At 40.4% G+C, this 15,091-nt stretch overlaps 1 protein-coding gene across 5 annotated transcripts in view; it reads left to right on the top strand.

The window, feature by feature from the left end:
• MYO1B (myosin IB) overlaps positions 1–14,764 on the top strand; it is a 104,046-nt gene extending 89,282 nt beyond the window's left edge. For 4 of the 5 annotated variants that reach the window (XM_048953461.1, XM_048953459.1, XM_048953462.1 and 1 more), the window contains 8 exons: positions 803–889; positions 3,535–3,609; positions 4,019–4,153; positions 5,014–5,120; positions 7,764–7,896; positions 9,309–9,461; positions 10,369–10,496; positions 13,993–14,764. In XM_048953461.1, coding sequence (XP_048809418.1) covers positions 803–889; positions 3,535–3,609; positions 4,019–4,153; positions 5,014–5,120; positions 7,764–7,896; positions 9,309–9,461; positions 10,369–10,496; positions 13,993–14,116 — 942 coding nt within the window. In that variant the 3' untranslated portion in view covers positions 14,117–14,764. The remainder of the gene's footprint in view (positions 1–802; positions 890–3,534; positions 3,610–4,018; positions 4,154–5,013; positions 5,121–7,763; positions 7,897–9,308; positions 9,462–10,368; positions 10,497–13,992) is intronic. The other variant, XM_048953463.1, reaches the window with a different exon arrangement.
• The last annotated feature ends 327 nt before the right edge of the window (positions 14,765–15,091 follow it).

Raw genomic sequence — 15,091 nt, 5'->3', positions numbered from 1 at the left:
GGCCTGCAGCTGCACAATGCCATTTGACAATGTATAACTTGACGACATTGGCAGAGCTGCTGTGCCTCTCTGATGTTATAGCACTGGAACCCTCCATTCCGTTTGGTTTTTGTAATCACATACTGAGTAACAGAGGTTTGGATATCCTCTAAAGTACCCAATTCTGTTAAATTGCCCATATATGTGTTCGCTTTGCAAATTGCTTTCCTGAAATGGGAATTATTGAGGAATTGTAGGTGGGTGCCTATCTCTTTACATGCAGGAAGGCACTGTGTTGGGGGGCTTACCTTTTCATTCCATAGAGAAAGGAATAATTTACCAGGCTGTAGAATTTTATTTAAGTACATAAAAACCAAAATCACCTCCAGAATAAAAGCCCTTAGTGCAGTGCCGTCATTGTCATCACACACAGTTTCAGGGTTATGATCCAGCACTTGCCAGTGGAAGAGCTGCTGAGATGGTGAGATTTCGGTCTTGGTTTCCATAGACATCATTCTGATCACGGTACTTACTGTTGATGGCAAGGGTGTGCACGTAGGATGAGATGGAAACGTTGGCAGCAAATGAGAGGGCAGATAAAATTCTCATCTGTAAAATAAAAGATGAAATTGAGGCTTTTTGGACCTCATCTGCGGTTTAGCACCAATTCACACCACAAAAGGGGTTTTGGAGGTTAAACACTGTTCTTCCATCTCTCTGTACCTTGATTGTATGTTGGCTGTTCTGTTTGGGAGAAGCCTTTCCTGGTCATTGTGCTGTCTGCATCGGGCTGTCTCTTTTGTTCACTATCTAAACCTTTTAGGCTCGAAGGGAATTGAAACGCTTGAAGGAGGAGGCTAGGCGTAAGCATGCTGTTGCAGTCATTTGGGCTTACTGGCTTGGACTGAAGGTACTTCTTAAACACTCCCTTCTGCCTACATGAACTCATTACAGCGTGGCACCTTACTAACGCTTAAATCAGCAGGTGTGGGGGATTGATAGTAAGAATGTTCTTGCACAAAATTATGTTGCTTAACTTTTTCAGTGAATTGACAGCAAAATTGGTAAGCTGAATGTGCCTCATTGAATCTAAAAGGACTCCAGTATGGCTCATAAACATGACCTGTGTTGGCAGAGGTCCTGTCTGGACAGATTACAAGCATTTATTTTCTTCTTGTGATCTCTGCTTGTTTGAATGGAGGCGGAGAGGAACTGCAGACTCTCACTGCTGCTCACGTCACAATGCTGAGCCCACGGCTGATACCACTGAGCTTGTGTAGGGCACGGCATTGCATGCGGTCACCTGTGGCTGGTGGCATCATTGACCTCCCAGCAGAGCTATGATGTGCAATAGACTTTCGTTGTCTGTCCCTTGCTTTCAAGGACTGGTTGGCAAAAGAAAACGCGTTTGTAATCTGGAAAAATGTAGTTCTGCTCTGTAAATAGACTATAAAAATGGCAACTTGGGGTATTTCAGGTCTGCGCCCAAATGATTTACATGACACATGACATGATTTACATGGTTCTGCTCACTGTAGATTTTCAAACGTACTTTCACAGATGCAGTCCTGAGGAACTGCAGAAATCTAAATCATTGTTTGGCTTGGGTGCCACCTTGGCTAATGGGGTACTGTGGGCTACAGAAGGTTGAAAGGAAACAACCACAACCCCATAATGATAAGTCCAGCTACCATGTTCTCAAATTTATTTTAACAGTGATGAAATGGGTGTAAATACCTAGGAAACTTTTAAAATCGCATATAATGTGGGCACACTATGCATATAAAAATTACGTTACAATATATACATGGAAAGCAGAGCTAGAAATACAGAGGAGCCATTGTAAGAAGTCATTCTACAGATCAGAATCGCACATTAAGTGCTACTGCCAAAGTGGGTCTGTTTTTGTCATTTTAAAATGAGAACTCAGAGGCTGTTGCATATCACACAGCAGCATTTGAATGAAAACTGATGAATCCAAAACTTTTAAGGCACATTGCAGCCAGAATGTTCCTCTGCCTGTCTGTCGTGTGGTTTTCCAGCAAATTTTTAAATGGTGTAAGTGGCACGTTTGCCTCACCTGAAACACACAGAGCTTTCTGAACAAGAACCCACTCTGTAATTCCACTTCACCACTGTTACCACAGGCAATTCTCTTCTGTCTCATGTTGTAGAAGCTTCACCCAAAATATACACAAGTGAAGAATTAAACTTAATACAAGTGATCAAGATTAATCCAGTAATTCTTGAGGGTTTTTTTAGTTTTTTTGTTGTTGTGTAATAAGTAGATTTTAATACCATCTGTGGTGCTTTCCAACTTTCTGTAGATAGGCTTTTCTGGAACGCTTGCATTGATCAGTGCTTGCTTTGCAGCCTCCCCGCAGTTCCAGTAGACTCTGTGGACGTGTAGCAAGACCCCGTGTTCCAAATTAATGTGCACACCTTGCAAGGGAATGTAAAGCACCATTATTAAAGAGAATCTCTGAGAAGAGCGAGATTTGGGGTGATTGTGGCTGGAGTGGTTTCAAGTTTCCATCACTGAGTAATAAATAGAATTGTAGAATCACCAAGGTTGGAAAAGACCTCCAAGGTCATCCAGTCCAACCATCCACCTACCACCAATATTTCCCCACTGAACTTATGTCCCTTAGTACCACATGTACTCATTTCTTGAATGCAGCAGGGGGTGTACACCAGTTTTACAGAACCAGACTTCACAGAAAATCAGTGAATAACAACTCTAGTCATTTTTATTATGAAGGGAGCCTCCCGGCCTCTCTGGGCAGCCTGTTCCAGCACCTCACCACTCTCTCAATAGAGAACTTTCCCCTGATATCTCATCTAAATCTTCCATCCGTTAGTTTAAAGTCATTGCCCCTTGTCCTGTCACTGTCTACCTGTATGAAACGTTGGTTTCCCTCGTGTTTATGAACTCCCTTTAAGTATTGGAAGGCTGCAGTGAGGTCTCCCCACAGCCTTTTCTTTTCGATCTCACTTTATTTTTCGGTTGCAGTGAATTTAGCAGCACATGGCAAGTTCACTGAAACCGCTAGATTTGCTCTGGGGTAAATTATGCAAAGCCACGATGTTTTCTCTGGTTTTTGCTCCAAACTCTTACCAGGTGTGTCCCCGGCTGCTCCAAACTTGGAGGAAGGCCAGCGGGTGCTTCAGCTCTGTCATGAGCATGGGCTTCCCGTTCATTCTCACAGTGGATGTGCTCAGTTTCACCTTATGAAAAAGCCCAGGAAGATAGTCAGAATTCTGTGAATCCAACAGTATCCAGTGTTGTGTTTTCAAAGGAAAAGATAGTTAAAATTCTCTGTCACACTTGCAGATGACTGTGCCGAGGTCATCTGAGGTAACTTTCTGACCTCTCTCTTAATCTGTAGCCTGGTTCATATGTTTTAAGTGTATCCACTTAGAGTTTGCATTTCAGGGAACACTTTGCATGTTTGTCTGCTTTCTGACTGTTTTCTGCCATAAAGATTTATAAGAGTACCAGTGAGAACACATTCATTTTCATGCTCACTTTGGGGGGTTTGTTTAACTTTTTAGGTCCGTAGAGAGTACAGGAAATTCTTCAGAGCCAACGCTGGAAGAAAAATTTATGAATTTACCCTTCAGAGACTTGTATGTATATATCTGTACAAAGCATACGTACATTATATATTAGTTTTTGTATATTTTCTTGCAAAAATAACAGTTGTTTTGTGACCTTTGTGGTCTTTGTAAGGAAGTGTCCAAGCTAAGCAAACAGAAAATGGATAAATTTTCTGATGTTGTAAAGAAAGAATAACAGTAATAGTGTTTTGAAGGTGTGGGAGTGGCACTAACTATGCATTTGTCATACTCATGACATCTAAATCTGCTTTTTCCAATATGGCCAGCTTTTTAAGAATCTGTGCTGATGTTTATTAAAGCTGAGAGTTGCAGTTTGGTAACGGTGCTTTTAATCACACAGCATCTGCTTTGCCATGCGTATTTTGGTAAGTCTGGTATTTGAACATTAATAAAACATCTTGCTTCAATTTTATCTCAGATGCAGAAATACTTCTTGGAAATGAAGAAGAAGATGCCTTCTTTATCACCAATAGATAAAAACTGGCCGGCGAGACCTTACCTTTTCTTGGACTCAACTCACAAGGAACTGAAGAGGATTTTCCATTTGTGGAGGGTAGGGCGCGTTCTGGTCCAGCCTGTACAGAAATTCAGTGTATGATTGTCAGCAGATTTGTTTCCTTCCTGAAGAGCCTATTTGTAGGAAGCATTTCTTCCCATTCCAGCCAGGATGATTTTCTTTCTTTTGGAAGATCATTGTCTTTGGCCTTCAAGGGGTATAACTATCCTGCCTATTTCTTCCTGGGGCTAGGGAAAGAGGATCGCTTCCTGCTATTGGCTTTTAACTAGATATTGAAGCCACATGCCTGTTCCCTGTTAATTGGTACCTTATAGTCCTTGTGTCTGTGGCCAGGGCTGGGACTAGCTTTCAGTCCAACATTGGAAGTACTTGGTGGAATTTTTTACTTATGAGCTGAGGTTAGCTGAAATTTATTTTGGATCTTTGAATGGAGAGAATGGTGAGAATCAATGTAAGTGCTGATGAGACATTTTACTGAGCTTGTGGGCTATGTTTTCTGTGCATTATCAAGGAACCATTTTCACTTCTGTGCTGGCAAAAGTCATCCTCTCAGCTATGTTTTGTTCTTTCTGTGTGCTTACATAAGCATCCCCAATTGTGCATCTGCATGTTCTGTGAACCCTTTTAGCTTGGCATTCCAGTCATGTTGTGCTTAAATGAGATGTTGTAGAGATTCTTTTTGGTGTAATTGGGAAGAATGTGGAATGGGTGAGGAGGAAAACACCTCTGCAGCTTGTTACTGTGCTAGAGACATGTAGAACGGAGCTGAGTCACCTCAAAAGCGTACAAAGAATGTATAAATCGAGCAATAAGCAAACATTAGTCTGTGGTGCTGCTGCTTCAGATCAGAATTGGAAGGATAATTTTTGGTTTGTTTGACATATCGTGTTTTGCAGTGTAAAAAGTACAGAGACCAGTTCACAGATCAGCAGAAGCTTATATATGAAGAAAAACTGGAAGCAAGCGAACTTTTCAAGGACAAGAAGGCCTTATATCCAGCCAGGTGATTACCTACTCCTCAGGTTTTCCTGTATAATAAATTCAATATCCTTACTATCCTTCTGCACGTTTAGGAAGCTGTGCACGATTTTGCTTTTTATCTTAGGCAAGAAAGAGCTTTTCCTTGTTTCACTGTAATGTTTTACTGTAGGGGCTGGTGAACGATCACGGCTCCATCATTTACTTCACTGACCTCAGTTTGCCTCTAAGTTACCTTGCCTGCTGTTGCAGCTGCTCATCCTGTGATACTGAGCACTTCTTTTCCGAATCCATGACATTTTGTTGTTCTGACCCCCTATGACAGACTTGCACAGTAAAAATTTGGAGAAGTTGAACTCATTCTTTCCCTTAGTTTCCATTGTGCTGGTTCCTGCAGCCCAGAAGTGCAAAGCTGACTGAAGGGCTGTAAGTGACCACATCATTCCCAATGAGGCGTGCCAGGCACCGCTCTTATCTTCCTAATTAGTGCAATCAGAGTAATGTTAACCTAAAATCTGTTAACTTTTAGTCTTTCCTTTCCCTGCAGCTAACATTGCCCAGGGAAGTGCAGCAGTATCTGATTTTACTTAAGCAATATGCTTGTTCTGTGTATGCAATAAAATGACAAAATAGAGGTTGGATGTCTTTGAAAGAAGTTGAATTGCACTTTTTAAGAAAATACGAGCTGCGAAATAATGTTTTCATTGAAAACAAAGGCATCGTTCATCTTGACAGAGATTTCTGTTGTGTGCCACAGTTTGAAGAGAGAGGAGCAAAGCAATGTTAAATGAGGCAGGGCCAGGATCTTGTAACAGTTGATGGGGCCAATTCCATGCATGGAGAGGCTCTGCTTCAATGTCTGTGCATTTTATTGGTTTGTTTTCTTCATTTTTTTTACTGAGGCATTTCCTTTATTTCCTGTAATGGGCTCGGTTTCTTGCCTTCAGCAGATTACTTATTTAAAGGCTGTGTATGTCAGCTTGTGGTTTGCTCATTTATTTGCTTTGTGATCCCTTTTCATGCTGTTGGGAAAAGAGAAAGATGCTGCCCCTGGACTTCTTGTCTGATCAGTGTGGGAAGGAAGGAATTTTGCATCCCTCTTTGGTACTTACACACAGAAACATCCAAGGCTGAACAATGCAGTATTTTGCTGCAATATGTAGCTGAGTGATCTCTATCCAAGTGGTAAATGTGATAGAAAGTAACTGTTGATTTGTCACTTGATCAGGGACAAAATCTACAGGGAACCTATGGTTTCGGTGACTATGGTTCCATAGTGTTAATTAATAAAAACCAAAACAGAAAGCGTCAACTCAGTGGGAAGTTAGAATGCGTTCCCCACTGCTCACCCCTCTCTGATTTAGAAACATTTCCATCTCCTTTTCCCTTGTGAACTGTATTCAGAGCTGATTAACTCCTGTTGAATTTTTTATTGGCCTAAGGGTGGAGGAAATATTGTATAAAGTTTCTGATTAGTTGGAATGATAGTGATTTGAAGGACGTGGCTAATTTTCTGCGTGCAGTGTAATTATTGAAGAGCAGAGAGGAACTTCTGGTGATTACTAAAAATCCAGTGCCCTTCCTTTTCTCTCCCTGTGTGCTGGTGATTAGAAAAGGCAGTGCTTTTCCAGATAATGTAGCGGTTCCTTTTGGGCTCTCGCATTGGCAAAGCTTTGCATTTACTACTTAGACTGTAATTTAATCAAAGTGATTAGTTAAAGTGACTTCCAAACAAAACAAGCAGCGACTGATAGGGGAGCTGTCGTTACACGACCCTGAGGTAACGATGGGGTGAGCTGCAAGGACAGCAAGTGTTGGCAAAGGGCTGCTACACATCTAACGAGTGAATCCTCAAGGGGAATTACTGTCTCTCTGAAATGCTGCAAAGAGACAGAGCTGCTGTTCTTTTGGAAGTTGGATTTCTTCTGTTTTCACAAACAGGCCGTTACTGGGAGATTTTACATCAAAACTGATAGCATATACAAAGAAATGCATGTGCCTGGTATTGGTAACCATTTGGCCCGTTTATTTGGAATTGCTTCCAGAGCAGGAAAATAAATATCCTATTACTGTCTTGAAAGATGAATTTTTCGTTCTTCACTGATGCTTTGCTGTTAATATATGCAAGAGAGCATGACTGAAATGCTTACCATTTAGCACCCCTCTCTCTTTTTGTGGGGATAGTGTGTTGTGGGATAGAGCCACACTTCCCAAATTTTTCTAATGGACGTGGTGTGCCTTCATGGCATAGATTCAGTGCTAACACCTCTGCACTGCATTAATGCTGGTGCCACTCCTGTTGTCTTGGGGAAGCAGCTCCCAGCTCCTCAGCAGCAGTGAGGAGAAATTAGGTTGCATAAACACTGAGATATTGACATATTTGCATACAGCAATGTGTTGCTGTAATTATTCTGTTACACAGTAATGTAGCAGTCTGCCTTGCTGTTGTTTCAAAGAGGGAGAAATTGAAAGCAAAGGTTTCTGTGTCACTTGGCTCTGGATCTGGGTGTTTTGCTAATGACGAGGTGGAAGATGACTTTCTCTGGAAGATGACCTATCCAGGATTAGGGAAGCTTCCATTTGGAGCAAATCCTGACTCCATGGAGCCTGGAGCAATACCTGTTTTGTGTTGGATTTGTATTCAGCTCTGATTCTCTTCGTTTTGCAGCGTTGGGCAGCCATTCCAAGGGGCTTACCTGGAGATCAGCAAGAACCCCAAGTACAAAAAACTGAAGGATGCTGTGGATGAGAAGATCATTATTGCTGAAGTTGTGAATAAGATCAATAGAGCTAATGGCAAGGTAATAAAATGATGTTGCTTTATCCAGAAGGGTAGATTGATTTTGTTGTAAACTGACAGGAAGATTTAATTTCTGTCATGTAATAGTACCAAGGTGGGAAAAAAACAAACAAACAAACAAAAAAAAAACACCACAACTTTTTTAAGGGCAACACCTGAAGTGTTGGATTTATGTAAATTTTTTATTCTAAACACCCACTGTAAATTTACCTCACGGATGCTAAAAGCTTGCTTGGGCATACGGTTTTCAGTGGCTTTTCCAAGCAAAAATGGCATCTCATCAACTGGCAACAGGCTGTATTGATTCACAACTAAATGCAGCCTTTGTGATAATCTTTTCCATTGGCCAGTTGAATGAAATAAATATTTAGAAAATATTGTTTGCATTGAAATATTTGAAAATCTTACAGCTTTCAAATTCATGATGATCACCTTCTAATATGTTTTAAAACCACGAGCGGCAGACGTTGCTAAATGTGCCCACCTTCTGATTGATACCAAAAGCCTTTTTTTGGAATTAAGAGGCAAGTTGATAATATCATTTAAATAAAGCTGTTAAATATGCAGCGTACTTTTTTTCTGGCAAGACAGAACTTATTTTGCATTTATATTATAGTTACTGAAACAGGAAGCATTGTTCTCCTGTAGTAGATATAATTGTTGTCACTGTATCTGTCTAAATATTCCAACTAGTAGATCTCAGCTTCTAAGATGTGTCATTTATGCATTTGTAAGAGAGAAATTAGGTTGACTGTTGTTGATGCCAAATCAATTTTTCAGTGTGGAGGGGAGTAATTAAATGAAGACAGTATCTTTCCTGAATTGGCACGGGAGACAGCGCTCAAAGTTAATAACAATAATGAGCTATGGGTCTATGTGCTTTAGACAGAGATGTCTTAATGGCTAAGATTTTTTTCTTTGAAGTTTTCCAGGAGAAGAAACTACGTAATTGAATTATCGTGATATTTTACAACAGGTTTACACCAAACATAAGCTGTCCTATTTGAAGCTTTGATTTTAAATGCATTCTTAAAACATACATTTTTGTATCTGTTGTATTTTTAATGATTTTCTTACATGGTTCTCTGCATGAGAAATGAGGTTATTCTGATTTGTGGTTCTGGACTTTATTTCCTGGATTTTATAACTGTAAGCTGGTAATTAAAGAAACTGTTTATATCTAAGCATACGTGCCAAAATGAGCTAAGCTGCTCTATCTGTAATTAGACACACAAATAAATTTGACCTAATTTTAACTCATCTGCAGTTTTTGCTGAACAACAAATGTTGGTGCTTACTTAAATGGGCCACACTTATCAACTCCAGGAATGATTTGTAGTCTAAGTGGGTGCTCAGTAAAGCCTAAATTCCCTCTTTGTGTAGACAGTGGTTTGCGATTTTGTATTTTCACAGGCTACATCCAGGATTTTCTTGTTAACCAAAAACAACGTTCTCCTTGCGGATCAAAAGTCGGGAAATATCAAGTCGGAGGTTCCACTGGGAGACGTTACCAAAGTGTCCATGAGTTCCCAAAATGATGGCTTCTTTGCAGTGCACCTTAAGGAGGTTGGTTGTGACTTCCTCATATAGTAATATGCTTGTTTGATGCGTAGCAATATAACGATGGCTTACTGGTTGTCTTGTAGCATCTGGTCAAATGGATTAGCCTGAAGGTTGAGACTGCTATTTTTTCACTTTGCCCCGTCTGCAAAAATGTTGATTTAAAACTCCTGGTTTCAAACAGGAACAGTTGTTACATCCTGAATGATAATTTAATTGTGAACGTTTTTCACTGTAGCCTCTTTCGGATTAACATTTTCCGTTAGTATAATGAGCCTTTGATCTGCTGCTTAATACCTAGTGACAGTGTTTTCCTTTTTAGCTGCTTGTACAGTTCTTCCTGACACGCCAGCAGAATGTTTCTCTCTTCTTTTTGTGATTCCAAGAAACTCACATTATGGCACAGCTCACTTGGTTACTCAGTTCCAAAGAACTTACTTCAGTGCTATATTTACTTCTCAGCGCTGTCAGTACTGCTCTGCTAAAATCATTAAGCTAGCACTTGTATTCTGGCTTAAATGGGTTTGAGGAATGCTATATATAGTGTCTTTTCATACTGACCACCTTCTTCCAAATGCTGTGGCATTAATTGGTTCTTGTTCCTTCCTGGAAAAGAAATGTGAACTTGCGGTGGCATGGCCAGAAGAGGGAGACAGAAACAATACAGCGTTGTTGGACAAGGGATGGTGACTTTCCTTTAGGCTGAGGAGGAGTTTTTATTATTATCAACAAATTTACTGTTTATTTGAGACTGAATTGTATTTTGAGCCTCAGCACTGCCCAGCATCTCTATTTAATTTACAAGACTTATTTGACTGCAGTGGGAGGACTCATTGTAAAGCATCCTGCTTTGTTGGCATTTAATGCACACTTCAGATTTTGGTCATCCTAACCACTTTTCTTTATGTTCCAGGGCTCAGGAGCAGCTAGCAAAGGGGATTTCCTGCTCAGCAGCGATCACCTTATTGAAATGGCCACTAAACTTTACCGCACTACTCTCAGCCAAACCAAGCAGAAGCTCAACATTGAGATTTCTGATGAGTATGTTTCTTGTTTGCATTTCTTTCATTGCAATGTGCTAAGAAGTATCTAGTGTTAGAGAAACAGAACACTGCTTTGCAATTACTATTTTTCTCTTGACCGAGGGCGTATAAATAAGGATCCAATTTTCAATAGATACTCATCCCTAATATTCCTTATGGCTCCTATTTCCTCAAAAGTCAATAGAGAAAATGTCCGTAACGTAGTTTCAAGTAGAGCTGTGAAGCAGAAATGCTGCTTGAGAGACAATGAAGAGATGCTACATTTGAGGAGACTCATGTGTGAAATGAGAGCTTCACATACTCCTATGAGATGTTTATCAATTAATTAGAATGGACATCGTGTGCCAGGTTCCTGTGAAAACAACAAAAAACACACGTAGCAGCAGTGCTAGTAGTGTAGGTCCATGAAGCTCAACCTTTTTTATTCTGATGGTGAAAGATATATTCTTCAATTCCTTGTTATGGAGTTTTGGTCATCAGTTGTTGGCCAGTTGTTTGAGGTGTTTTTTTTTGCTTAGTTGTTTCATTCTGTTTCTTGGTAGAATTTTTTTCTTTTTCTGTTTTATAAATAGATTGTATCTCAAATTAGAATTTATTTGATTCAGTTTCGTATTTTGACCTGAAGTGAGATGTGAATTTGCAGCGTTTATAATCATGGACTAAAGATATTGCTTTCGTGTGGACTCATGAATTCTGTTCCATAGGAGTCCACCACTTACCCACCGTTGTTCTGCATATAGTCTGTTGTGTGAAGCACCTCCTGATTTCAGTGGTGTTGATTTAGTGGATTTATTCATTTTTAATAAGGAAGAACGTTTGGAAACCTTTAACGTTAGCAAAATAATTTTTTTGCAGGTGAAAATGTAATTTTTTATCTATTGTACAGCACTGATAGCATTCTAGAGCTCAGGCGGTGATAACAATTTGTATCTGATCAGCTTTGAGGGTTTATATAAAGACTGGTTTCGCTGTTTCCTTGAAAATGCCATCTGCCCTTTTCCAATGTTCTGCTGCCAGATGTGATTTATTCCATTTTTGCTGAAGTGATTTTTTAGCCTCTACAAGAGTTGTGACTGTCCCTGCTCAGTTACTAGTTCAGTGATTGCTATAAAGGAATAAACTGGAGTTAAATCTAAGTGTGCAGTGCTCTAGTCTGGCCTTCCAGCCAGGATTTGGAGACCAGTTTGCTTTCTGGAAGTCTTGTATTTTGGGATGTGGTTTGGTTACTTGCTTTGGAGACTAAAACCATTCAAGTGTGTATTGCTCTTGATTTTATCCAGACTAAATAGTTTTCAGTTTTGTTTGTTCTCATTGCTGTCAACAGAGATGACTGTTCAATGCTTTAGTCTTGTTGTATGCCAGAGTTTAGTTACAGGCCAAACTAGGAATTGAGGAGAAGGAGAGGCCACGCTTTGACTACTGTGCACGACTTTTTGCTTATAAAACCAAAAGTGCTGTTGATCCAGGAGTGTGTTGAGTCAGTGTTGACACGTGTTATTGGAGCAGTGACTCAGGAGCAGAGCCAGCTGTATCAGAAGATGCATTTTGCCTGCCAGCGCTACCGGCACACTTGCTGGCAAGGCTTGGAAGACTGATGAAAGTCAGAGGAAAATGCATTGTTGATGACAAGAGGTGGTGGCTCTGAAACCAGCTCCCATTTTGTGGCTGCCTGCATGGCAGGAAGTGCTGAACAAGTTAATTTTGGAGCCTGCTGGGTTGGGCAGGAAAGCAGGGCTGTGGGGCAACACAGCACGGCTGCTTTCTCCCCTGGGCCACACTGTCAAGCTTGATTTGTGGCTTCCGGATGGAAGACAAATTCTTTGAAGTTTTTGGCCTCTGCTGGAGGATGTTTTAAGGATGCAAAAAGGGAAAATCTGCTGTTACAGAGGACTTCTTAGGTCAGTGACTGCTGCATGTGAGCCAGAAAGCAGCGCTGCCCTGTCTATTGCTTTTAATTTGCTCTCCCAATCAGTGAGAGGTGTGAAGCTGTTGGTGAGCTTGTTGGGTTTTTTTTAAAGCAATTCTTCAAATGCACTGAAACTTCTCATCCAGTATGTAACAAGAAATGTCAAATCCAGATTAATTTTCCCTGGGCCATAGGATATTGCTGAGGAGGAAATGAGTTTTCCTAATTGCCGAGGCTGTGAGAGCTAAGTAGTTATAAGAAAGAAGGCAGCTAAAATGCTGGTTTGTTTTGCAGCACAATTCCTACATGCCAGCAGGAAGGCACTCTGTGGGCCTGGGAGTCTCAGCTATAAAACAGATTTAACAGCATTTTCCCTGTTTATTGAGATATTCAGAGACGCTGGCTTAAGGATTCAGCATTCACCTCAGTTTCTGCTGAGCTTTTGAAATGCTGCTCGGTTCAAGCAGTCATCCTCAGCTGAGTGTTTGTGGCTTTTTGTGTGAACGAAGCCATCTCCTCGTGGGATGTGGCTTCTGCTGTGCTCTGCTGAGCTTCTCAGTCACAGGGATGTTGGTCTTTGAGGGAATTAACAGATGTCTGGAACTTACTGCAGTTTGTAGATATACAGATATATCTATATAGATACAGATATTCACTTTATCCACTTTTAAGTGGGAGAACTGTTTATTTTTTGTACAAAGAATGTAAGAATGTGTAGCTATGATTTAATTTCCTTATTGTATGGTAAGAAAGTAACAAGAAATTATATCCCTATTTGTTGCTTTCAGGTTTTATATGTATTGCTTTATCAAACAAACCCAAAACCCCCAGTTTGAATTTTTTCCTTTGATTACAGGGCTGCAGAATCTAGTTTTCAAATGTGCCTAAGTCACTGGCATATTGTAGATAACTGAAAATAGGGTATAAATAATGGACCAAAAATGGTAAAATACTGTTAATTTTGCTTTCTTCTAATTATATTTTTTAATGTGTGTATTTTTTAATATGCTATCTTCTAATTGTATTCTTTCTAATTATATTACCTCGCTTAGTACAAATTCCCAAGGATGCAATATCCAGTGTCATAGAATCATAGAATGGCTTGGGCTGGAAGGGGCCTCAAGGATCATCGAGGTCCAACCCACTGCCACAGTCAGGGCCACCGAGCTCCATGTGTGGTACCAGAAGAGGCCGCCTGGGGTCCCGTTCAACCTGGCCTTGAATACCTTCAGGGATGGAACATCCACAGCCTCTCTGGGCAGCCTGTTCCAGCACCTCACCACTCTCTCTATAAAGAACTTCCCCCTGACATCCATTCTAAGCCTTCCCTCCTGGAGCTGAAAGCCATTCCCTCTTGTCCTGTCACTGTCTACCCGAGTAAAAAGTTGATTCCCTTCCTTTTTATAATTCCCTTTTAAATACTGGAAGGCTGCAATGAGGTCTCTTCACAGCCTTCTCTTCTCCAGAAGCCTTCTCTTCTCTGGTGTCTTTTTGTAGTTAGAGCAGTGAATAGAAGAAAGGCCTTCAAAAAGACTTCCTGTGTATTCCTTCCACCTTTCACTAACATGCGTTTTATTCCCTCTCCTAGGTTTTTGGTCCAGTTCAGACAAGACAAAGTGTGTGTGAAGTTCATACAAGGCAGCCAGAAAAATGGCAACGTCCCAACTTGCAAACGAAAAAACAATCGGCTTCTTGAAGTGGCTGTCCCCTAACTGCGGCTGGTGACTCCCTTCCATGGACTTGTTTCTTTGTAATAGTGCAATTTTAGTCGTTTGGTTTTGCTGGTTTTATCCCTTTCTGGAGCTGTTGATGGCTAATAGCTTTAGAAGCCCTTGGCAAAACATTGGATCAGTTGACTTTTTAATCTTATCTGTCATGCCATAGTTTTAACCCTCAACATGCAGATCTTTACCCAGTGGGGCATTTTTACCAGCTGGCAAGTTACCTGTCATACCTGAATCATTCTCTTTGTTTAGTGGCCATATTTTAATGCAGCATACCGTAAACCCACATATTAATGATAAATTACTCATATTTCTTAGTCTAGAGATCCACATAACAAAAGCCATACATGACCTTGAGGCTTGGTGGCAACTTGTGCCCAGTTTCTTTATACCAACCCACTGTGGTGTTCTGATGGGCTCCTCCTTTGCCACCATCACTGGAGAGATGGGGAGAGCTGAGACCAGGCACTGACCCTTGTAGCTGACACTAGCACCTATGTAGCTCAATCCTTCAGTATGTACAGCATGGGAACACCTAATTCTGCAAAACAAAAGGAACGTGTCATTACCCAAGCAGCTACATGCATAATTTTTTAGTAAAAAACAAAAGACAAAAAAAAAAAAAGCAGAAATTTTCCAACAGGATTTTTAATTAGGTCAGATATTTGTAATGCCTTTTTACAGCAAAAATAAGAATAAAATTGAAGAGGCCTGTTTCACTCACAAAAGCACGTGGTTTGAAACATTTTCTGTTCTGCTTTTTTCTTTAAGTGATCAGTTAAGATTAGAGCCTGAAAAACGCCATAGTATTCAGGACACAGTACTGCTAGGTATTTAAACTGCTTGGTACCAAGCGAAGGCTTTGGGCCTTTCCTTTAGATATTGGCATGTACAATGTGCAATAAAACACACACGACATTTTGTGAAAAATTATTTATAATACATTTTTATGTGCAAAAGAGG

This window comes from Lagopus muta, chromosome 8 (assembly GCF_023343835.1).
Source record: "Lagopus muta isolate bLagMut1 chromosome 8, bLagMut1 primary, whole genome shotgun sequence".
Classification (NCBI taxonomy): domain Eukaryota; kingdom Metazoa; phylum Chordata; class Aves; order Galliformes; family Phasianidae; genus Lagopus; species Lagopus muta.
The sequence above is the reverse complement of the archived record's forward strand: the minus strand, read 5'-3'. Positions and strand labels throughout refer to the sequence as shown.